Source organism: Cebus imitator, unplaced genomic scaffold, assembly GCF_001604975.1.
Source record: "Cebus imitator isolate Cc_AM_T3 unplaced genomic scaffold, Cebus_imitator-1.0 Scaffold415, whole genome shotgun sequence".
NCBI lineage: Eukaryota > Metazoa > Chordata > Mammalia > Primates > Cebidae > Cebus > Cebus imitator.
In genome coordinates this window covers 239,952-263,408 of record NW_016107730.1, presented here as the reverse complement: position 1 = coordinate 263,408, position 23,457 = coordinate 239,952, and the positions used below count along the sequence as shown (strand labels likewise).

General features: G+C 46.7%; 1 protein-coding gene and 1 pseudogene across 2 annotated transcripts; both read right to left on the bottom strand.

Annotated features, from left to right (window-relative positions):
• Positions 1–156: 156 nt before the first annotated feature.
• On the bottom strand, positions 157–1,431 carry LOC108289793 (annotated as a pseudogene).
• Positions 1,432–10,971: 9,540 nt separating this feature from the next.
• On the bottom strand, positions 10,972–22,923 carry LOC108289790 (alanyl-tRNA editing protein Aarsd1). Of its 2 annotated transcripts, none has more exons than XM_017509348.2 (12): positions 22,824–22,923; positions 22,539–22,670; positions 19,051–19,210; positions 16,575–16,632; positions 16,154–16,310; positions 15,944–16,060; positions 15,622–15,752; positions 15,263–15,329; positions 15,000–15,091; positions 14,148–14,202; positions 12,235–12,329; positions 10,972–11,348 (listed from the first exon to the last, which is right to left on the bottom strand). In XM_017509348.2, exons 1-12 carry the CDS (start codon positions 22,860–22,862, stop codon positions 11,213–11,215), a joined length of 1,239 nt encoding a protein of 412 aa, XP_017364837.1. In that variant the 5' UTR covers positions 22,863–22,923; the 3' UTR covers positions 10,972–11,212. The 2 variants fall into 2 exon arrangements, with proteins under 2 accessions (XP_017364837.1, XP_017364838.1); XM_017509349.2 differs by having other exon boundaries at positions 16,163–16,310.
• Positions 22,924–23,457: the final 534 nt, after the last annotated feature.

Sequence of the window (23,457 nt, the reverse complement as noted above, 5' to 3'; positions counted from 1 at the left end):
GACCAGGATGGTCTCGATCTCTTGACCTCGTGATCCACCCGCCTCGGCCTCCCAAAGTGCTGGGATTACAGGCTTGAGCCACCGCGCCCGGCCTGTTTTAAATATTTTGAAGGTTAAAAAGTGTTTAAAGTTTGTAATTTCTAGTAGGAAAACATTATCTGAATGAATACCTTCACGGCAAACCACTGTAAAATGCTTCAGCTGCATTTGGGGAGAGGAGTAGGGGTTATCTTCAAAGCACCCAGCTCTCTTGATGAGAAGGTCAGAGGTACACTGGTTTGTATTATTGCAACATCCATAAGGTGATCTAGGTTGCTTTTCCTTCAGCAAAGTCTTTATTTATCAGAAGGGCATTATGCTTGACCTGCAAATTGGGCTGACAATTTGCTGATAAGATTCATAACCTTTGGATTGCTCTGATATTTTGACATATTTGCTGGGTTCTGAGCCACATCCTGGAAGGCCACCATAACTTCTGGATCCTGCATGGCTGCAAGAACCTCTAGATCGCTAAGAATTTCATTGAGTCCAGGCATTCTGGCCATTCCAGGCATGCCACCTCCCATTCCAGGCATTCCCCCAGGAAAACCACCTGGAAAAGAGCCATACTGAGCTCCTTCCTGGCTGTCATCTGGCTTCTTCCCGCCTCTGGGCAATCTCATGCTCTTTCTATTCTTTCTTTGATCTCTCGCTCTTCACGTTTTCGCTCATACTTTCTCCGATGTTCTGCGATTTTCTGTGCCCTAGTTTGAACTTTTTTCAGCATTGCACTTGCATCTTCATCATAATCCAATTTACAGGCAAGGGCAAGATCATGGACTGCTTCCTCCCAGAGGCCTAGAAGTCTGTGCTTTCCCTCGCCACTTGTAAGGCTGAGCTGAATCAGGACTTATTTCAATGGCTCTGTCACAGTGTCGGATGGCAGCATTTGGCTTCTGTAATTTGACGAAGACACTGGCCCTCCTGGCATACAAAATGGCCAAGTGAGGATTCAGCTTGATGGCATCTGTGAATGTAAGTCAGTGGCTTTCTGCAATTCACTATCATGTAGGGCTTCAATAGCAGCCACTTTCTTATCGATTGCCTGATCCATCATCTCCTCTGTTATCTCTGCATTCTCATCTCCCGTTTCTTGAGGAGCTGAGGGGCATCAGTGTCTGGTTCAATCACACCTTCATTATCAGTTTCTAGATCACTTTCCTCACTTGATGGTAAGTCTGCCTTTAAGTCTTCCTCTACCTTCTTACTATTAGGTTTTTCCTCCTTGGTATTTTCTTCCGATTTAGCTTTCTGAGCAGCAGGTGGTATTTTACTCCCCATACTCTCCACCCACTCCCTCAGGAAGCGCATTTCCTGGGTGTGCAGAACACTTGGATCCTGCTTACACATCTTCACAAAGGCCCAAAGCTCGTTCACTTTGCAGAAGTCCATGGTCGGGAGGCAGTGGGCGGAGCTGAGGGTCTGCAGCCGGTTTCCAGGCTCAGGTGGTGGCTCAGGCATGACCTCACAGAAGGGGGCAAAAAACCTTTTTTTTTTTTTTTTTTTTTTAAGAGAAATGAGTAAGTAAAGACTGAGCTATAATCACAACGTCCAGAGCTGCAATCAGTCTCCGAACACCAGCACAGAGACACGGGCTCCTGAGCTCCTCCAGGGCCCCTGCTGCCAGCACTTTCCCCGACAAGAATGGGGTTGGTTCTCCTGGCAAGTAAGAAATGGCTTGCCATGAGAACACAGGGTTTTATTGTTGTTGTTGTTGTTGTTTGTTTTCTGCGTTTTTTTTTTTTTTTAGACATTCTCACTCTGTCACCCAGGCCAGAGTGCAGTGGCACAATCTTGACTCACTGCAACCTCTACCTCCCAGGTTCCAGCGATTCTCCTGCCTCAGCCTCCTGAGTAACTGAAATTACAGACGCATGCCACCAAACCCGGCTAATTTTTTGTATTTTTAGTAGAGACGGGGTTTCACCATGTTGGCCAGGCTGGTCTCCAACTCCTGACCTCAGGTGATCCACCGTGCCTCGGCCTCCCGAAGTACTGTGAGCCACCGCCAGAGAATGCAGGTTTTGATCAATAGGAGTTTTACTCGGCACAAGTGAGGAGGACACTGGGCGTGTTCTCCAAAGCAGTGTCTCCCCAAGGAAAGTGACAGGAGGGTTTTCCAGGGTGATGGAAACGGGAGAGGGTGCGTCCTCGCTGGTGGAGGAGGGGTCCCAATTGTCCAGATGCAGTGAGGCCTCGTGCCATCCCATAGGTCACACGTGATGGTCATGAAGCCAGTGCTCCTGCTGGGCTGCAGGCTCTAGCACAGTCCTGAGGAACGTTCACTCTGGTTCATCTATGAGTTGGGGTCTGTCAGGGGCTGGTTCCAAACAACAAGGGGCCCACATTCCACATAGGGTTTAGGGGAAAACAGGCTGCAGGGCAGGAGGCTGGAAAACAGGCTGATTGCTCAAGTTGACTAAACCCCTATAATCCCTGGAGACCCTCCCTGTCTGCTTACAGCTTCCCATCCCCCAACACTGCCACAGCAATGAAGGGCCCAGCAAGGCACCCCCAGATCCTTGTTCCCGCCCCAGCAGAGCATCCTTCACCCCTCTCTTTCCCTCCCTCCGCCATCCAATCATCAAGTATGTCCAAACCCACTCCTCCCCATGACCTGAGTCTCCATCTCCTCTCACCAGGATCACAGTATCAGCCTCCAAACAGACGCCCCCTCCTCTACCCTCTCCTGTACCTCCCCCTACAGTCTCTCAACACAGCAGCCATGCTGATTACTTTAAAATGAATGTCAGACACTCGCCCTGTGCTTAAAGCCTCTTATGGGTGGGATCTCACTCAGAGTAAGAGCTGTAACCTTACAGGAACCCACAAGACCCCTTTCTCTCTAATTGCATCTCCTCCCACTTCCCTGCAGCCCCCATTCAGCCCCTCCAGCCCCTGAGGTCCCTGGAGAAGGCCAAGTACCCTCCAGGCATAGGGCCTTGGCATTGCCCACCCCTCCATTGCTCTACCCCCAGATACCTGCTTGCCTGATGCCCTCATCTTCAGCGAGTCTTTGCTCATTTCTCAGTTCCCTTCCCTCTCCTTCCCTCCCCTCCCCTTCTCCTTTCCCACTCCCATCTGCCTCCCTCCCTGCCTCCCTCCCTCCCTGTCTCCCTCTCTTCCTTCCTTTCCTTCCTTCCTTTCTTCTTTCTTTCTTCCCTTCGTTATCTTTCTTCTTTCTCTTTTTCTTTCTTTCAATGGAGTTTTGCTCTTGTTGCCCTGGCTGCAGTGCAATGGCATGATCTTGGCTCACCGCAACCTCCCCCTCTGGGTTCAGGTGATTCCCCTTCCTCAGCCTCTCGAGTAACTGGGATTACGGGCACCCGCCACCATGCCCAGCTAATTTTTGTATTTTCAGTAGAGATGGGGTTTCACCACGCTGTCGTCCAGGCTAGTCTCCTGACCTCAGGCGATCTGCCCACCTCACCCTCCCAAATGTGCTGAGATTACAGGCATGAGCCACTGCGCCTGGCACTTATTTTTTTGATTCTTACCCTTTATTGGGGGTCTCACTCTGTCGTTCAGGCTGGAGTGTGGCGGTGCAATCACTGCTCACTGCTCAAGTCTAGGCTCAAGTGATCCTCCCATCTTAGCCTCCAGAGTACCTGGGACTACAGGTGCATGACACCACACGCAGCTAATTTTAAAATTAGCTGGACATAGTGATGTGAGCCTATAGTTTCAGCTACTTCGGGGGCTATGGCAGGAGGATAGATTGAGCCCAGGCAAAACCCATCTCCACCAAAAAATACAAAAATTAGCAGAGCACTATGGTTCACACCTGTGGTCCCAGCTACTCTGGAGGTTGATATGGGAGGATCGCTTGAGCCCAGGAGGCAGAGATTGCAGTGAGCCAAAATCATGCCACTGCACTCCAGCCTGTGTGACAGAGCAAGACCCTGTCTCAAAAAAAAAAAAAAAAGGCCGGGTGTGGTGGCTCACACCTGTAATCCCAGCACTTTGGGAGCCCAAGGCAGGTGGAACACTTGAGGTCAGGAGCTCGACACAAGCCTGGCCAACATGGTGAATTCCCGTCTCCTGTCAAGTTTCATGTCAGTCTGATTCTTTGTCTCCTTTTAGCTGCCACATAAAAGGTGCCACATAAAAAATACAAAAATTAGCCAGGCATGGTGGTGGACACCCTGTAATCCCAGCTACTCAGGAGACTGAGTGAGAATCGCTTGAACCTGGGAGGTGAAGGTTGCAGTGAATCGGGATCACACCACTGCACTCCAGACTAGGTGACAGAACAAGACCCTGTCTCAGGAAAAAAAAAAAAGGAATATCTGGTTCGGCTAGAATGATGGAGTTAAATACACAAAATATTGAGCATCAATTTAATTGGAGAAGAATTGAAACTCATCAAAAACAGAGGTGATAAATAATTTCCAAAAGGCCACAGTTTGTCCTTTGATTCCCTGCCTACATTTTGGGGAACGCCTTACTCCATATCCCATGGGCAAGGTCATCAGAAGCCACAGGGAACAGGACAGCCAGAAGCCTCCTTTCAGGCTGGCTGCATGAGGAGCTCTTTCACCTTTTTCTTTCTTCTGGCAGAGGCCTTGGCAGCCACAGGCTCACAGCACCCTCTGCTGTCAAATTGCAAAGAATGGTGCCTGGTTTTAAGACACATCGCTAAAGGATTCTGGTCTGGGGCAGGAAGCAAATTACATGAGCAGAAGATATTCAAAATTGTTTTAATGCCTCTAAATAAGTAAACAAAGAGCCAGGTGTAGTGGCACCCAATGACAGTCCTGGCTACTCAAGGGGCTGAGGTGGGAGGATCGCTTGAGCCCAGGGGTTTGAGGCCAGCCTGGGCAACACAGCACACCCTGTCTCTAAAAAAAAAAAAATATGGGGCTGGATGTGGTGGCTCATGCCTGTAATCCCAGCACCTTGGGAGGCTGAGGTAGCAGGACTGCTCAAAGCCAGGAGTTTGAGACCAACCTGGGCAACAAAGAGAGACTTTGTCTCCACAAAAAAATATTTTTAAATTAGCTGGACATAGTGATGTAAGCCTATAGTTTCAGCTACTCTGGGGACTGAGGCAGGAGGATAGATTGAGCCCAGGAGTTCAAGGTTACAGTGAGCTATGATTGTGTCACTGCACTCCAGCCTGGGTGACAGACAAGACCTCATCTTTAAAAAAAATTAATGTTCTTAATTGATTAATTTTTTTAAAATTGTTTTCATGCAGAACTTCAGGATGGGTTAATTTTGCTGATGACAGATAGCAATGATAAAGCAAAGAAAAATTATGCAGCTAAACTCTTTCACCAAGGCAGACTTTCAGCCTTTTCCAAGCGGAGTGGAAATCCCCAATTCACCAACACAAGGGTTCCAAAAACAGGAAAAACACTTTCTAGCAGTGTTAGTGAAACTCATGCAATACTGTCTCCATCGAAATCAGCCCTGAGCAACAAAAACGAGGAGACAGACAGGCTTGGAATTAAACGTAGCGGATTAGGGGCATAGCTTTCAGACCCCATAAAGAATACACCTCTAACTTTTCAGTTCCAGCATTTTAATATGCCTACCTGCCCTAATAGAGGTAAAACTAGAGGACCTGACAACATTACAGTGGCAGGTTTTCACTTCTATTTATTTATTTATTTATTTTTATTTTTTTTTTTTTTTTTGAGACGGAGTTTCGCTCTTGTTACCCAGGCTGGAGTGCAATGGCGCAATCTCGGCTCACCGCAACCTCCGCCTCCTGGGTTCAGGCAATTCTCCTGCCTCAGCCTCCTGAGTAGCTGGGATTACAGGCACGTGCCACCATGCCCAGCTAATTATTTGGTAGTTTTAGTAGAGACGGGGTTTCACCATGTTGACCAGGATGGTCTCGATCTCTTGACCTCGTGATCCACCCGCCTCGGCCTCCCAAAGTGCTGGGATTACAGGCTTGAGCCACCGCGCCCGGCCTTCACTTCTATTTATAACTTGCTTATTTGGGTATTTTTCCTTACCAAAAGTGCAAGATAGCCTCAATCTCCTTAATGCCCCAAGTCCTAAAATGACTTATTTAATCCTGAGAGATCCAGTTTATAAAGAGCTATCAGCCATGTATCACTTATGTGCTGTTTTTTTTTTTAAGTCAATCAATTTTTATTCAAGGAATTCCATTTGTGTCGTGATTTCTTCCACGGTCCATCAAGGTCACTTTAGATACTCTGAAGAGCTGGAGTCAAGGCCGGATGTGGTGGCTTACGCCTGTAATCTCAGCACTTTGGGAGGCTGAGGTGGGCGGATCACGAGGTCAGGAGATCGAGACCAACCGGGTCAACATGACAAAACCCCGTCTCTACTAAAAACAGAAAAATTAACCAGGCATGGCGGCACATGCCTGTAATCCCAGCTACTTAGGAGGCCGAGGCAGGAGAATCCCTTGAACCCGGGAGGTGGAGGTTGCGGTGAGCTGAGATCACACCATTGCACTCCAGCCTGGGCAACAAGAGCGAAACTCCATCTCTAAATTAATTAATTAATTAATTAATTAATTAATTTTATTCAGAAGTCTTACTGAGGACTATAGCTTGAGGCCTCCAGCCTAGGAGCAGGCTCTGGCAGTGTATCAGACCACCGCTTTTGTACAGGGGTAGAGGTTCCGTATGTGCAAAATCCCATCAGACTTGCTGAGACTACATGAAAGCAGAATCACAGCAAGATTTGGGTGTCAGAGTACCTCTGGTCCTAGATCACAGAGGCATCATCACTAACCCTGTCGGATGTCATCTTTTGTGTAGGAAAAGACAGGGATTAGGGTCATTCTTTTTTGTGAGACTGTGCTGGGATTACAGGCATGAGTCACCACTCCTGGCCTAATACACTGTTATTAAACACCTACAGTCATTGTGTACTAATACAGTTCTCTTAAATTTATTTCTCCTCTCTTGGCCAACCAAGGTGGCTTATGCCTGTAATCCCAGAACTTGGGGAGGCCAAGGCAGGAAGATCACTTGAACTCAGAGTTCAAGACCAGCCTGGGCAACATGGCAAGACCCTGTCTCCACAAAAAATAGGAAAAGAGTAGCCAGGTGTACACCTGTAGTCCCAGTTACTCAGGAGGCTGAAATGGGAAGATTGCTTGAGCCCAGGAAAGTTGAGGCTGCAGTGAGCCAAGATTGTTCCACTCCAGCCCAGGAAACAGAATAAGACCACAAGCAGACAAAAAGCAACAACAACATAAAAAGAAACCTTATTCCTCCTGACTCAAAATGTGTATCCTTTGACCAACAGCTCCTCAATCCCTCTCCCTCCTCCAAACTCTTGGCTTTGAAGTTGGTGTTTTAAAATCAACAGGGATATTTACTAACAGGCCTCTGCCACAGGTCACTTCTGCAGGGAGTTTATGGCTCAGCAAAAGAGAGAGAAAGCTGTCCCTGTGAGAGCCTCTTCTGCTCCAGATAAAACCCCAGGTCAGTTAACTAAGTCCTGCTTGTTCCTTAGTTTGGAGCCTGGCACTCTGCCTGCAGTATTCTGCACAGAAGCTACAGACCTTTCCAGAGAAAGAAGGAAACTCTGCCATCACTGGTTCCCAAATATCCCTGCTTGCCCTCTGTTGAGAACACTTTAGTCATAGTTTGGATCAAATTCTGGAAAGGAATGGGAGACACAGACGCTTTCTGAAAAAGATTTTTTTCATTAGAGCAAACACTGTTTTCCTGCTGGTACCAGGTGGGGCCCTGAAGCTTATTTAAGTTCTCATTCAGGGAAAGACCTGGCATTCTAGCATAGCTTGGCCGACTCACTGGTTTCCACTCAGGACTCCAGGGCAGGGTGGAGCACGGGACATGGGCACAGTGCCTTCCTGAATTCAGTCTGTCTACTGCTCTGGGTCTCTTCCACCTGACACCTTTCATCTTTCATACTAACATTTGTTCCAGTACCTACATGCATCACCTTACTGGAACCCACAGCAGCTATGTCTTCAGCAATTTATGGGTACGTGTGTAAAAAAATTTCCTTAGAAGCCAAGGAGCCCCCCTTACTATTTCTATGCCATAAAGTAGGTTATAGCAATATTCCGAATATATAACCTGTGTGTGTGTACCTAAAACTCTATTACTCCAGTCAATGAACTCATTTATCTCCTGGTGAACCTCATGCAAGAAAATACACCCTTCCCCTGAACACAAGTTGTTCTCCCCATCTCCCTGGGGCACTGAATTAGGGCCTCAGTGACAGGCAAGAATGACATCACCAGTTCAAAAACTGCTGCTTTATTTTCCCTTTCTTTATACAACCAATTACTGTTTTCACATAATTGGCTCAAATGTTTATGCCTTTTTTTTTTTTAATTTTTTTTTTTTCCTTTTTGTGGAGAATGGGGTCTCACTATACTGCCCAGGCAGATCTCGAAGTCCTGGGCTCAAGCTATCCTCCCCTCTGCCTCCCTAAGAGCTGGGATTACAGGCGTGAGCCACAGCGCCTGGCATGTTTATGCCTTTTCTTATAAGATTAGTTATTTCACAAGGCTCCTTCTTTCTTAGGACACCCAGCTCACATCCTCATTTTCAGGTCAAGAAACTGAAGCTCAAAGAGTCTCAGCAGGGATACCAAACATCCAGGCTACCCTAACACAGTCTGAGTTTATGACTGGTGTTCTGGCAGGAGGTTTGCCTGACTTTGGATAATAAAATAGGTCTAAGTGACTAGAACCCACCTGAGTGGTGGCGAGCAAGCAGCTCACTGTTCTTTTTGTTGCACCCTGCTGTGTTCTGAATGTTTGTGTACCCCTTAAAATTCATATGTTGAAATCCTAACCCCCTAAGTGATACTAGGAGGTGGACCCTTTGGGAGGTGATTAGGTCACAGGGGCAGAGTCTTCATGAATGAGATTAGTGCATTATAAAAGAGGCCGAAGAAAGACTCCTTACCCTTTTCACTACGTGAGGAAAAGATGGCTGTCCATGAACCAGTATTTGAACCTTCACACCAGACACTGAATTTGCCAGCTCCTTGATCTTGGACTTCCCAGCCTCAAGAACTGTGAGAAATACATTGTTGTTTATAAGCTACCTAGGTTTTGTTATTTTCTTATAGCAGTCAGATCAGACTAAGGCACACCCTAATGAAACAAAGACAGAGATTTCACACACACACAGAGACAAATTCACTTGAGTCTCTGTTCAAGGGAATGCTGCCTGAGTCCTTCTATAAGGAAGCTTCTGTGAAGCAAATATTTCCCTTTCTCCCACTAATGGGCCCATTTCATATAGTATGAATCTTATTCTATGGTTTTATCTAAAACATAGCACTCTGAGAAAAGCAAGATGCAGAAGAATATACAGTGTGCTACCATTTATGTTTCAAAAGAGGGAAGATTTATATACATCTATTTTTTTAAATACTACCAGAAGGATATACAAGAAATTGATAAAAGGCTGCTGGCTCACACCTGTAATCCCAGCACTTTGGGAAGCCGAGGTAGACAAACTGCTAGAGCCCAGGAGTTCAAGACCGGTGTGGGCAACATGGCAAAGCACTGTCTCCACAAAAATACAAAAAATTAGCCTGGTGTGGTGGTGCACACCTCCAGTCCCAGCTAAGGACTTGGAAGGCTAAGGTGGGAGGATCACCTATGCCTGGGAGGTTGAGGCTGTAGTGAGCCATGATTGTGCCACTGTACTAGAGCCTGGGCAACAGAGTGAGACTATGTCTCAAAAAATAAAAAATAAGTGATTGGTTCTAGAGAGAGAAATTGGGTAAACAAAGTGGCAGGATTGAAGGAAACTTTTTAAACATACTTTGTTTTTTTGAGACGGAATCTCACTCTTGTCACCCAGAATGGAATCCAGTGGCATGATCTTAGCTCACCGGCTTCAAGCGATTCTCCTGCCTCAGCCTCCCCAGTAGCTGGGATTAACGGCACCCACCACCATGCCTGGCTAATTTTTTTGTATTTTTAGTAGAGATGGGGTTTCACCATGTTGGCCAGGATGGTCTTGATCTCTTGACCTCGTGATCCACCCTCCTGGGCCTCCCAAAGTGCTAGGATTACAGGCATGGGCCACCATACCCGGCTGAAACGCAGTATTTTTGTGCAGAATGTGATGTTCCACTTTTGTGTTGTTCCATGCTTTGAAATTTACCACATGGGAAAAAATTATTAGGTACTGATCATCATAAACATTTCTGTTACATTAGGATTTGTTCTGTTCAGAAATAACTCCAAGAACAGTTTTTATATTTTATTTTCACATTGAAAATCAGTCAGATTTGCTTCAACCTCTAATAGTGTGTTCATGTAAAATTAAATGAACTCTGGCAGCAAGTTGCCCTATTTTTTCAAGTGGGAAAAGGGTTAAGGTCCAATTTGTCTGATATTATTAAGATTACCACACCAGCTTTGTTTGGGAGGCTGGCAGGCAGATCACGAGGTCAGGAGCTTGAGACCAACATAGTTTATCTTTTCCATCCTTTGACTGCTTCAGACTTGGGCATCTTCCTTTTTTTCTTTTTGAGACAGTTTCATTTTGCCACCTAGGCTGGAGTGCAGTGGCGCAATCTCAGCTCACTACAACCTCTGCCTTCCGGGTTCAAGCAATTCTCCTACCTCAGCCTCCCAAGCAGCTAGGATTACAGGTGTGCACCACCATGCCTGGCTAATTTTTTTATTTTTAGTAGAGACAAGGTTTCACCGTGTTGGTCAGGCTAGTCTTGAACCCCTGACCTCAGGTGATCCACCCAACCCAGGCTCCCAAAGTACTGGGATTACAGCCGTAAGCCACCATACCCAGCCGGCATCTTTCTACCATATACTTTCATGGCTTCCTGACCTATTTACAAAGTTATTGAAAAACAAGACTGGTAAAAGAAATAGGGGGGAAAAAAAAGAAGAAAACAAGATTTGAATAGGCTGATCCCTACCTAGGTCAAGACTCCGGACTAAACTGCATTCTCCTTAGGCAACTGAAGAAATGTTTCAGCTGAGTTTAGATAAATGAATATATTTCGTCAACATAATGCCCACTCCTCATGTAGGCTATGTCCAGCAGGAACTAAATTAGGAAATTACCTATTTACAAACAGAAAGTAACCACACAAGCACGCTAGAGTATACTGTATGAATTAATCATATAAATATAAGCGGTATCACAACCATTCTGAGTCAAACGATTTTATTGAACAAAAGATTCCTGTGGAGACAGGAGGTGAACGCCCTAAGTCGTCACTCCTTAGTACTCTGCGTGCTGATGTAGTCCTGGAGAAGCGCCTGCGCCTCGGGCCGCCGGCTCATCTTCGTGGCCTTGCCCTGAAAACGGCCTTTCTTGCCTGCTCCTTTGCCTTCCAGGACCTCAGCCACCCTGGAGAACAGAGGTGTAGTCAGGGAGACTTTGAGGGAAAAGTCACCAAAAAACCCAAGGACAGCCCTGAGTCTTTCCAGGGACTGGAGGAGGAATAAGAAGAGTAGATGATTTCTAGGAATCTTTCTTAAAAACACTTGGTCGTAGGCCAGGCTTGTGGCTCATGCCTATATTCCCAGCACTTTGGGAGGCCAAGGCAGGCGGATCACCTGAGGTCAAGAGTTCCAGACCAGCCTGGCCAATATGATAAAATCCTGTCTCTACTAAAAATATAAAAATTAGCTGGGCGTGGTTACATGCACCTGTAATCCCAGCTACTCTGGAGGCTGAGACAGGACAATCGCTCGAACCCTGTAGGCAGAGGTTACAGGGAGCCGAGATAGCGCCTCTGTACTCTAGCCAGGGCAACAAGAGTGAAACTCCATCTCAAAAAAAAAAAAAAAACACTTGCCCATGTGCACAAAGATGTACCATGATCACATACGAGTGAATAACTGGAAACAACATCAGTGTCTATGAATTGGGCTAAATTATGTTAATCTCCAGGGAGCAGGGTGAGCACCTGTAATCCTAGCACTTTGGGAGGCCAAGGCAGGCGGATCACTTGAGGTCAGGAGTTCGAAACCAGCCTGGCCAACATGGTGAAACCCCATCTATACTAAAAATACAAAAAATTGGCTGGGTGTGGTGGTATGTACTTGAGTGGCTGAGGCAGGAAAGTTGCTCAAACCCAAAGGACCATCACATCTGCGATCTCATTTAATTCACATGCCCATGATGTGAATTAAATGAGATCACAGATGTGATGGTCCTTTGATTCAGTAAAGGAATGTATTTGTAGGATACAGGCTCTACCACATGTGCAAGAAAGTCCACACAGGATTACCTGGGCCCTAGGGTCTCCACAGCCGCAGGTGGCCCTGCCAGTAAGAAGAGTCCAGCACCTTTTTCATCACCCACGGTTAAGAACAGGAGGATCTCCTAGGTGGTAAAACAAGGAGGTAAACCCTGATAATTAAGGATGTAGACAGAGTCAACCCCCCTAAACCCTAAACATACTCTTCAATCTTAAGAACAGATATTTCCCCCAAACCACCAAGTGACGCTCCTGATGAATGATGATAAAGCCCTTCCACTCTGGCCCACTCGGGCCAAGAAACTTTTTGAGAGCAACTCCGGAAACCTGAGACACTAAGAAGGTGGCAGAAGACTGCTGGTCCTGGCTAAGCATGAAATGCCTTTCAGGGTTTCACTCTTGCAAACTTTTCCCCACCATGCATCCTATGCCTGCCACTGCCTAAACCACCAGGTTTCCCTCTGCCTGGCTGCCTCTGCCCCTTGTCTGGATGACCTCTAAGCAGTCTTTAAGGCCCCCTCCCCTGAAACCTCCCTATCCTTCAGGTAATATGCTCCTCCACCTCTAGCATCACTCTATCACTCTAAATTATAAATGTCAACACACATATTTGTCTCCCAGACTAGAACATGAGCTCTTTGAGAATCAGTTCTGTCTATACAAAAGAATTATGAAAGAGAGATGCACAATGCTTTACCCACAGTAGGCATTCCAAAGAAGGGTTCTGGAGTAAATACAAAAGAGATAGTGGGGCACTGTGGCTCATGCTTGTAGTCCCAACAACTCAGGAGGCTGAAGCGGGAGGGCTGCTTGAGCCCAGGAGTTCGAGACTGCAGTGAGCCATAATCACACCACTGTACTCCAGCCTGGGCAACAGAGCAAGACTCTGTCTCTAAAAAACAAACAAAAAAAGAGAGACCTGGAAATCTCTAGGCTAGAGACTATCAGGAGCGGGAAGAGTAAGTAAAGTCAGAGGAAGAGGAAAATGTACGGGGCGGCTTTCAAAGAGGCTTGCCCACTCCTGTATTTCCTTTTTTTTTTTGAGACAGAGTTTTGCTCTTGTTTCCCAAGCTGGAGTACAATGGCGCAATCTCGGCTCACTGCAACCTCAGCCTCCCAGGTTCAAGCAATTCTTCTGCCTCAATCTCCCAAGTAGCTGGGACCACAGGTGCTCACCACAACACCTGGCTAATTTTTGTTTCATTTTGTTTTGAGACAGAGTCTCACTCTGTAGGCCAAGCTGGAGTGCTGTGGAGCAATCTCAGCTCACTGCAACCTCCACCTACTGGGGTCAAGAGATCTCATGCCTCAGCCTCCCTAGTATCTGGGACTACAGGCACACGCCACCACACCTGGCTAATTTTTTGTATTTTAGTAGAGATGGGGTTTCATCATGTTGCCCCAGGATGGTCTCAAACTCCTGACTCAGGCAACTCAGCCACTTTGGCCTCCCAGACTGCTGGCATTATAGGCATAAGCCACCATGCCCAGCCTAATTTTTGTATTTTTAGTAGAGATGGGGTTTCACCATGTTGGCCAGGCTGGTCTTGAACTCCTGACCTCAAGTGATCTACCCGCCTTGGCCTCCCAAAGTGCTGGGATTACAGGTATGGGCCACTACACCCAGCCCACTCCTGTATTTCTAATATTGGATCCTCAGCACACATAAACCTGAATGGCTTTGAGGAGCTAGAGCTCTGATAAAAGGAGCTCAGAAGCTGATAAACATCACACCCTTAGAAAGAGCAATAGCATAGATCTAGCTCAACACCTAAAAGAGAGCTTGGTGCACAGCCAGTGCTAAGAAAACAGTATTGAATGAATTGCTATTCCCTACTCCTTATGTGTGCATGTAGAGGGACTTCAGCTAAACCCGCGCCCCTCACATATGTCTCCCTAGGTCTCTACCCGGGCCGGGGTAGAGAATCTCATGCTCCTCTTACCTCTGACCCAATCTCATTGGCAATGATATTCATGAACTCTGAATCACCCTCCTTCCTACAACAAAGGACACAGACGTTAGACCCAGGTTGGAGTGGTGGCTGTGAAACTGCAGGAAGCCTGGCCCCTCCTTCTGAGGCTGGCCTTGCTGCTGCCTATTTGTGCACATAGCCAAGAGAGAGTACTGGCTAAGACGGCAGCTTGCTGGCTCTTAGCAGTTTGTAATTAACCTCTGGGTTTGTTTCCATCTCCCTTAAATAGGATTCACCAGGATAAGCAGAAATCTGTTAGTGAGTAAAGCAGGTAAGGATTAGTGCTAAAGAAAGATACAGGCTGAGCACGGTGGCTCACACCTGTAATCCCAGCACTTTGCGATGCTGAGGCAGGTGGATTGCTTGAGGTCAGGAGTTCGAGACCAACCTGGCCAACACAGCAAAACTCCCATCTCTACTAAAAATACAAAAGTTAGCCATGTGTGGTGGCACATGCCTGTGATCCCAGCTACTCAAGAGGCTGAAACATGAGAATTGTTTGAACCCAGGAGGCAGAGGTTACAGTGAGCCGAGATCATGACACTGCACTCTAGACACAGTAAGACTCCATCTCAAAAAAAAAAAAAAGAAAGAAAGAAACAGAGTTACAGTAAAGGAAGAAAGACACAGAATTATAGTAAAGATGTTAATATCAAAATCAAACCCAGGAGACCTGGGAGGTAACATATTTCTTAAGATCTACTCAACCTTAAGAATACCAGTGAGATACCCACCTCCCACTGTACATTGCGTATAGAGAAGACACTGAGCCCTAAGCCCAACACAGCCCCCCTTCCTTGTCTCCAGCCCCTAATTTCTCACCTGTGTAATACAACCACACCTCCCCAGTCTGGGCTGTTCCTGAGGCTATGGGCAATGTGCACAGCCAGGTCTCTGAGCAGACTCAGGTTATTCTGAAATAGATATGATAACAGTAGGTAAGTGGAAAGGATAACAATACAGAGTATCAGCTTCCCTCAGTCCCACTTTGACAAACTACACATCTGCTTAGGCAGAAGACCAAATCTGGAGAGCCTATTCTAGCCAGAGCCCATGCCCTCTCCACCCTCCATGAAATAAATCACCTTCTGCAGGAGCTTGGTGGAGTTCTGGAGCTTTTTCACTGCTTCCACGTGATCCTCTGCTCCACACCTGTAAGAGAAAGATCAGTGGAGACCTCCCCAGCCTCCCAGTTGTTTCTGATGTTGGGGGCATAAATCAATAATTCCCTTCTTGCTAGAGTGCCTCCCTGCAGGAGATATTCTTAAGAGGCCTTTCAGGCAACTGGGAGAAAAGATACAAAGAAATCAACCATTTTTTGTGGTTCTGATTTACTGTCCAAAGCACTTTATCATTTATGATTGCATCTTGTCTCCCAGAGGTAAGAGATTATGTCCCAAATCTCAGAAATGGGAGGCAGTTGAAGGGGCTGGAAGAGGCGTACTTCAGCAGAGCAGTCAGTGCTTTCTCAGTTCCATGACTTCTCCCCATCCACTTCAGCACCCGGTTCCCAGCCAGAAATATCAGGTTGGTTTTGTTCTTTTTCCCCTTCTCAGTGCCCAGCATCTTAATGACCTACATGAGGTAAGGGGGTAACACACATACACATGTTCATACATAAACCACAGTGGATCCTAGAACCTGAGGGCAGGAGAAACCTATCACTTAGGAGTCCTCGATTATCCCCCTCTGCCACTCCCAGCCCCATTTGATCCCCTCTCGCCCAATCCCTCTTCTCAACCACTCCACAGCCCTTCCTCACTTACCTGAAGGTCACTGAGATTGCTCACATGGGTCCCACAGCACATGTTGGAATCAATGCCCTTGATGGTAACAACCCGAATGGGCCCAGCATGATCATCTGGCAAACCCCGGCCTCTTACCTGGACTCAACAAGAGGGTAGGGGCTGTCTGAATCTGATGAGGAGCCCTTGGAGAGCCATTCTGCAGAAGCCACCCACCGGCTCTACCCTGACCTGCTCCACCTCAGGATCATCCAGGCTCAGTTCTTGGACATTCACGGGCAGCCGATCTCTGATTTTTTCATTGACGCTCTGCTCAATGGCAGCTACTTGCTCTGCAGTCACAGAGGGGCTGTCCAGCTCAATCACACTCCGAAATCTCCCTAGCTCCCTATCAGAAGTAGAGTGGCCACAGATAATATCTTACTGAACAAGCAGCTGAAAGCTTTTCCTCTAAAAACTGGAACAAGCATGCCCTCTCACCACTTTTTTTTTTTTTTTTTTACAAGCTCGCTCTGTCACCAACGCTGCAATTTGGTGTCAACCACAGCTCACCACAGCCTTGACCTCCCAGGCTCAAGAGATCCTCCCACCACAGCCTCCCTCCCAGTGCTGGATAGGCCTGCCTACAGTTAGTCTTGTGCCTCCCACTCACCATGATGTTGTCTTCAGCTTAAACAGATGGTCAGTAACTGCTGTGATGAGATGCTGCCCTAAGCGAAGAGAGCAAGAGGCAGGAGAAAAGTGAGAAGCCTACATACTCTCACAGTGATAAAATAGAGCCACAATGAGAAAAGCACAGAAATTCTCCTTGTTGAAGAGCTGCTAGGCACTTTAGATACTTTACTGAAAATCACAGTGAGAATTCTGCAAGAGGCCTTATGATACCATTTCACAGATGAGGAAACTAAAGCCGAGAGAGATCAAATAACTTTTAAGAGGCTGGACTTGAACTTAAGTTCCTTTTTTTTTTTTTTTTCTGAGATAGAGTATCATTGGGTCACTCAGGCTGGAGTGCAGTGGCTCAATGCAGCCTCCATCTCCCAGGATCAATCAATTCTCATGCCTCAGCCTCCCAAGTAGCTGAGATTACAGACGTGCACCACCACGCCCAGCTAATTTTTGTACTTTTAGTAGAGATGGAGTTGCACCAAGTTGGTCAGGCTGGTCTTCTACTATTGACATCAAGTGATCCACATTCTTTGGCCTCCCAAAGTGCTGGGATTACAGGTATGAGCCACCACACCTGGCCGAACTTAAGTTCCAATATGCCGCATTCATTCATTCAACAAGTATTTAGAGTACCTACCACATGCAAGGCACAAGGCTTGACATCAGAGATACAGCAGCACCCCTGATTGACAAGAGTGATGATGAGGAGAAAGAAGAAGAGGAGGAAGAAAAGGAGAAAGAGATGGAACTGACTATCAAGGAAGAGGAAACAAGACAGCCAAAGGCCTCAAGGAAGAAAGAAACAGAGTATGTCAAAGGAATCCAGACATGGCCAGCACGACCAGGATGCAGCCAGCAAGAGGTGACGGGGCATTGGATGAGGCTAGAGCAGTAGACAAGAGCTACCCAGATACAGCTTGTACACCACAGTAAGAAGTTTGGCTTTACACAAGGACCTACAGGAAGCCTCTGAAGAGCTTTAAGCAGAGGAGTGACATAATATTTTCACTTTTTAAAATTTATTTTAAATATTTTTTGTTGTTGTTTTTATTTTTCTTGTTTACATTTCTACTTTATGTTTTGTTTTTTTTTTGAGACAGAGTCTTGCTCTGTCACCGAGGCTGGCATGCAGTGGTGCCATCTCAGCTCACTGCCACCTCCAGCTCCTGGGTTCAAGTGATTTTCCTACCTCAGCCTCCCGAATAGCTGGCAATACAGATGCGTACCACCATGCCCAGCTAATTTTTGTATTTTTAGAGATGGGGTTTCACCATGTTGACCAGGCTGGTCTCGACTCCTGACTTCAAGTGATCTGCCCACCTCAGCCTCCAAAAATGCTGGGATTACAGGCATGAGCCACTGCACCAGGCCTATATTTATTTTTTGAGACAGGGTCTCACTATCTTGTCCAGGTTGGTGTAGAATTCCTAGCCTCAAGTGATCCTTCGTCTCAGCCTCCCAAAGTGCTAGATTTACAGCAGTGAGCCACAGCGCCCAGCCGTATTTTCATTTTTAAGATTCTTCAGCTGGGCATGGTAGCTCACACCTGTAATCCCAGCACATTGGGAGGCTGAGGTGGACGGATTATGAGGTCAGGAGTTCGAGACCAGCCTGGCCAACATGGTGAAACCTTGTCTCTACTAAAAATACAAAAATTAGGTGGGCATGGTGGCACACTCCTGTAATCCCAGCTACTCAGGAGACTGAGGCAGGAGAATCACTTGAACCTGGGAGGCAAGATTACAGTGAGCCAAGATCATGCCATTGCTCTCCAGCCTGGGCAACAGAGCAAGACTCTGTCTCAAAAACAAAAAAAGATTGTTCTGGTGCTTTATGGAGAATGGGCTACAGAGGAGCAAGACTGAATGTGGGGCAATCAACTAGGAAACTATTAGAGAGGTCCAAAGAAAGACAGTTGGGAGCTGGGACTAGGATGACAGTGACAGTGGAAAGAAGTGGAGAAATACTTAGAACACCAACCAACAGGACTCAGTGACTGGCTGGCTATCTCTGCCTGAAGAGGGATCTGGAATGCCTTCCAGAACTTGAGTGACAGGGTGTATGCTGATACCCTGCCATGAACACACAAGATGCTAATGAAACACCAGGAGGGAGGGGGAGGCTTTTCATTTCATTCTGGACATTTTGCGTGTGAAAAGGCTGTGAGGCATCCAGATGGAGCTATTAAGTGATAATTGTTGATAATACCTAATTTTATCAACCTAGATCCAGTTGATAACACCTAAATCCAGCAGTTATTCTAATATCTTTTTTCACTTCAGTTGTTCATGTTGCTATTACAACATTTAGCATATCCTTTCTGAATCACAGCTGATTCTGAACAATCTATCTCTTTTAAACGGTTTAACTCCTAGAGAACCCAAACCGTATCTCAGTTATCACGGCATCCCCATACATGGCAACTGCCCCAGTGTTATGTCCCCCATCCCAGCCCTTACCTGAATGCTGCTGCATGTGGTCAAACCTCCGCTCCCAGTCTACCTGGACCAGAACCTGGCTTCCTGGATCCAGCGGTGTCTGTGTGAAATGATCAGCCTGTTCCCCACGGCGAGTCACTCTCAGCACAGGGATGTCATTGATTGTACCACGGTCATCAGGCTGGTGGAAATAAGTAAAGGTAATCAATGGCAAGGCAGGGCTCATCCTGACTCCTAGGTACAAAGACCCTCTAGGATGAGAGATGGACCCAGAATTTGAGTTCCCTAAGGGAGTGGGAGAAGGCAATGCCAACTGAGATGAGGCCACTTTGCTCAGTGAGAGGATTCTCAGTCCTTTTCATTCTAAACATCTATGTGTTGTGATCTTCAGAATAACAGAATTAAAACAAAAAAAGATTGTAACTATAGCAACAAAAATTTTAGTAAAACCCAAAGAACCTTAATCCTCAATGCTCATTGCCTTAGTCTAGATTCTTATCTTTAGTAGTTTCTAAAATGATCTGAATTTTCCTCCCTCCCTCTACTCCAACCTCTTGCACTGCTACTAGAATTAGATTCAAAAATGTTCATTTAGGCTGGGCATGGTGGCTTCTTCCTGTAATCCCACCACTTTGGAAGGCCAAGGCAAGAGGATCCCTTGAGATCAGACTGGACAACATAGTGAGACCCCGCCTCTAGGTAAAAATAAAAAATTAGTAGGCCATGATACTTCCTGCTACTTGGGAGGCTGAGGTTGGAGAATCACTTGAGCCCAAAAGGTTGAAGCTTCAGTGAGCTATGATTGTGCACCACTGCACTCCAGCCTGGGTGACAGAGTGAGACACTGTCCCTTAAAAGAAAAAAAAAAAAGTTAATTTATTCATTTTAAAAAGTTTCAAGTGCCAACTGCTTACAAGACACTGTGCCACCTCAAGAACACAATATTAACAAGACATGGTGCCTCATGGAACTTAAGAGTCTAGAGAACACAGGCTGGAAAACAGGCAATCGCAATATAACCTATAACATGCCATAATATGAAAAAGTATATGATGCTAGAGCATCTCAAAAGAAAGAGACCTAATAGTCTTGGGGAATCAGAAAAGACTTCCTGAAAGAAATGATGTCTAAAATGAGACCTTCAATGGATACTTGAGGTCACAGGTTTTCCTTCAGCAGATCACGGAAATCTTCATGTTGGGAGAATCACTGTAACAATGACTGATACGCAATCGGAACTTTCTCTGTACCAAGTCTGCTGAACATGTTCTCTCTTATCACTTCTTTGCTTAAGAACCTGTGTGGAGGCCAGAGCAGTGGCTCACACCTGTAAGCCCAGCACTTTGGGAGGCCAAGGTGGGAGGACCGTTTGAGGCCAGGAGTTCAAGATCAGCCTGGGCAACAAAGCGAGACCTCATCTCTTCAAAAAATCAGCCAAGCATGGTGGTGTGCACCTGTAGTCCTGACTACTGGAGAGGCTAAAACAGGAGGATTGCTCGAGCCTAGGAGTTCAAGACTGCAGTGAACTAGGATCATGCTACTGTACTCCAGCTTGGGTGACATAGCAAGATCCTGTCTCTTAAAAATAAAAAAGGGGCCGGGCGTGGTGGCTCACACCTGTAATCCAAACACTTTCGAGGCCAAGGCGGGCAGATCACCTGAGGTCGGGAGTTCAAGACCAGCCTGACCAACATGGTGAAACCCCATCTTTTAAAAAAAATAAAATTAAAAAAATAAAAAAGAAATAGCCGGGCATGGTAGTATGTGCCTATAACCCCAGCTACTCAGGAGGCTGAGGCAGGAGAATCGCTTGAACCTGGGAGGCAGAGGCTGCAATGAGCTGAGGTCACATCACTGTACTCCAGCCTGGGCGACAGAGCGAATTCCATCTCAAAAAAAAAAAAAATACATAAATAGGCTGGGCACAGTGCCTCACGCTTCTAATCTCAGCACTTTGGGAGGCCAAGGCAGGCAGATCACAAAGTCAGGAGTTCTCAACCAGCATGGTGAAACCCCGTCTCTACTAAAAATACAAAAATTAGCCAGGCGTGGTGGCGTGCGCCTGTAATCCCAGCTACTCAGGAGGCTGAGGCAGGAGAATTGCTTGAATTTGGGAGGCAGAGGTTGCAGTGAGCCGAGGCCACTGCACTCCAGCCTGGGCAACAGAGCAAGACTCCATCTCAAAAAAAATAAATAAATAAAATAAACCTGCATAATTCACTGCAGTTTCCTGAATGAAGCCCACACACCTTAACACATCTTTTTTTCTTTAGGTGGAGTCTTGCTCTGTCCCCCAAGCTGAAGTGTAGCGGTGCAATCTTGGCTCACTGCAACCTCCGCCTCCTGGGTTGAAGCAATTTTCATGCTTCGGCATCCCAAGTAGCTGGGACTACAGGCATCTGCCAGTATGCCTGGTTAATTTTTATATTTTTTACTAGAGACAGGATTTCATCATGTTGGCCAGGCTGGCCTCAAACTCCTGCCCTCAAGAGATCCAGCCACCTCAGCCTCCCAAAGTGCTGGCATTACAGGCGTGAGTCACCATGCCTGGCCAACACATCCTTCAAGGCCCTCTGCACTGGCCCCCAGTAACTGGGCATGTGATCTCTAGCCTGTCATCAACACACACCATGGGCTCCAACTATATTGGACTATTTAGTTAACTAGGCTTGTCAGATTCTTTCAGGCTTTTCTGCCTTTGTGCTATTATTATTATCTATGCTACAAAAGCCTTTCTGGCCGGGCATGGTGGCTCACGCCTGTAATCCCAACACTTTGGAGGCCAAGGCAGGCGGATCACCTGAGGTCAGGAGTTCAAGACCAGCCTGACCAACACGGTGAAACCCCAACTTTTAAAAAAAAAAAAAAAAGAAAAGCCTTTCTCATAAAGTCTACCTTTGGTGTTATCATCCTCCTCTTCCATGTTCACAATGTACCTCATTTGCACTCATGTTGTACCTAGTCCTCATCAAAGCACTGATAAGTATCCTCTCTGCTAACCCGTCTATCTCATCCGAACTCCTTCAGTAACATCTTTTTCAGTCCCTAACAAATACTGGAAACTAATTCTGAGCCTTTGTATGCATGTGCTATTCATCTGCCTGAATACGCCCCCTGCCGCCAGCACCACTAGATAATTGCAAAGACTCAGCCCTTCACTTCATTTAGTTCTCTACTGAAATAACTTACCCTTCATCTAGACAAGCATCCCATCAGTCTTCCTCTTTACTCGGTTTTTATTTAATACTTGTTATACCTAGCACACACAGTTGTCTTCAATAAATATTCCACGTATATAAAGGCACGGCGTTGTTCACCTGTTATCCTTACAGCCTGGAATAATATCTAGCATATGTTATGTTTAGATAAGCATTTAGATACTTAAGTGAATAACAAAATGAATTAAAGCTCATCTGAATTCGTGATGGCTGAGAAAAGGGGGCAGGAGAGCATTTTCTGCCTCAGCACAAAGAAATTTGGGGGCTTCCTGGGAAGAGAGCGGCTTGTACCTGTCCCCCGCCCTCCGGGAAAAGCAGTGTGTCTTCCAGCACCACTTGGAAACCGCTCAGCACTTCCTTCTTGCCGTTGCTCCCTTCAGTCTGCAGCTCCGCGGGATGGCAGGAGACCACGGTGGTGGTGAACTGAACAGAGAGGGATGAGAGAATAAGCCTCGATCCCAGCCCTCTCCACACCGGGACTGAATCCCATGTTGACACTCCCTCTACCTGGCGCCCTCTTCCCCAAACCGCCTTATCGGCCCAACAGTCTCAAGTGCCTCGCCCAGGACGCCGCACCTCTCGGGCATAGCTGTCACGCTGACACCGGAAGGCCATTGCTGCAGGCGAATGGGGAAGCGCACGCGCAAAGAAGCCTGTGAGCGAACGGAGAGCGACTTAGGACAAACGTCATTAAGGGCGCATGTCTGCGCAGAAGCAGGAGTGTAAAGAATGGAATGCGATTTCGGTAAATTTACTGAAAACACGAATTGTCGATTTGCTGGGTTGCTGCGACTGTTCTGAGGCTTCACAAAGGACAAGACCAGGAGACAAAAAAATACAAAATTACAAAAAAAACGCGGCCTGGACAAGGCACGTTGTTTAGTGAGCCCCTTTGGGCCCCAGGGATGTAAGTATTCTGGCTGCGGAATCCAGCTGCTTAGAGGGACTAGCTGGCATGGTTACTGAGGAGCGCTGCCCAGTAAAAACAGAATGCTGGGGGCGGTGGCTTACGCCTGTAATCCCAGCATTTTAAGAGGCCGAGGCGGGTGGATCACCTGAGGCCAGGAGTTCGAGACCAGCCTGGCCAACATAGCGAAACTACCTCTCTGCTAAAAATACAAAAATTAGCCGGGCGTGGTCATGGGCACCTGTAATACCAGCTACTCGGGAGGCTGAGGCAGGAGAATCGCTTGAACCTGGGATGTTGCAG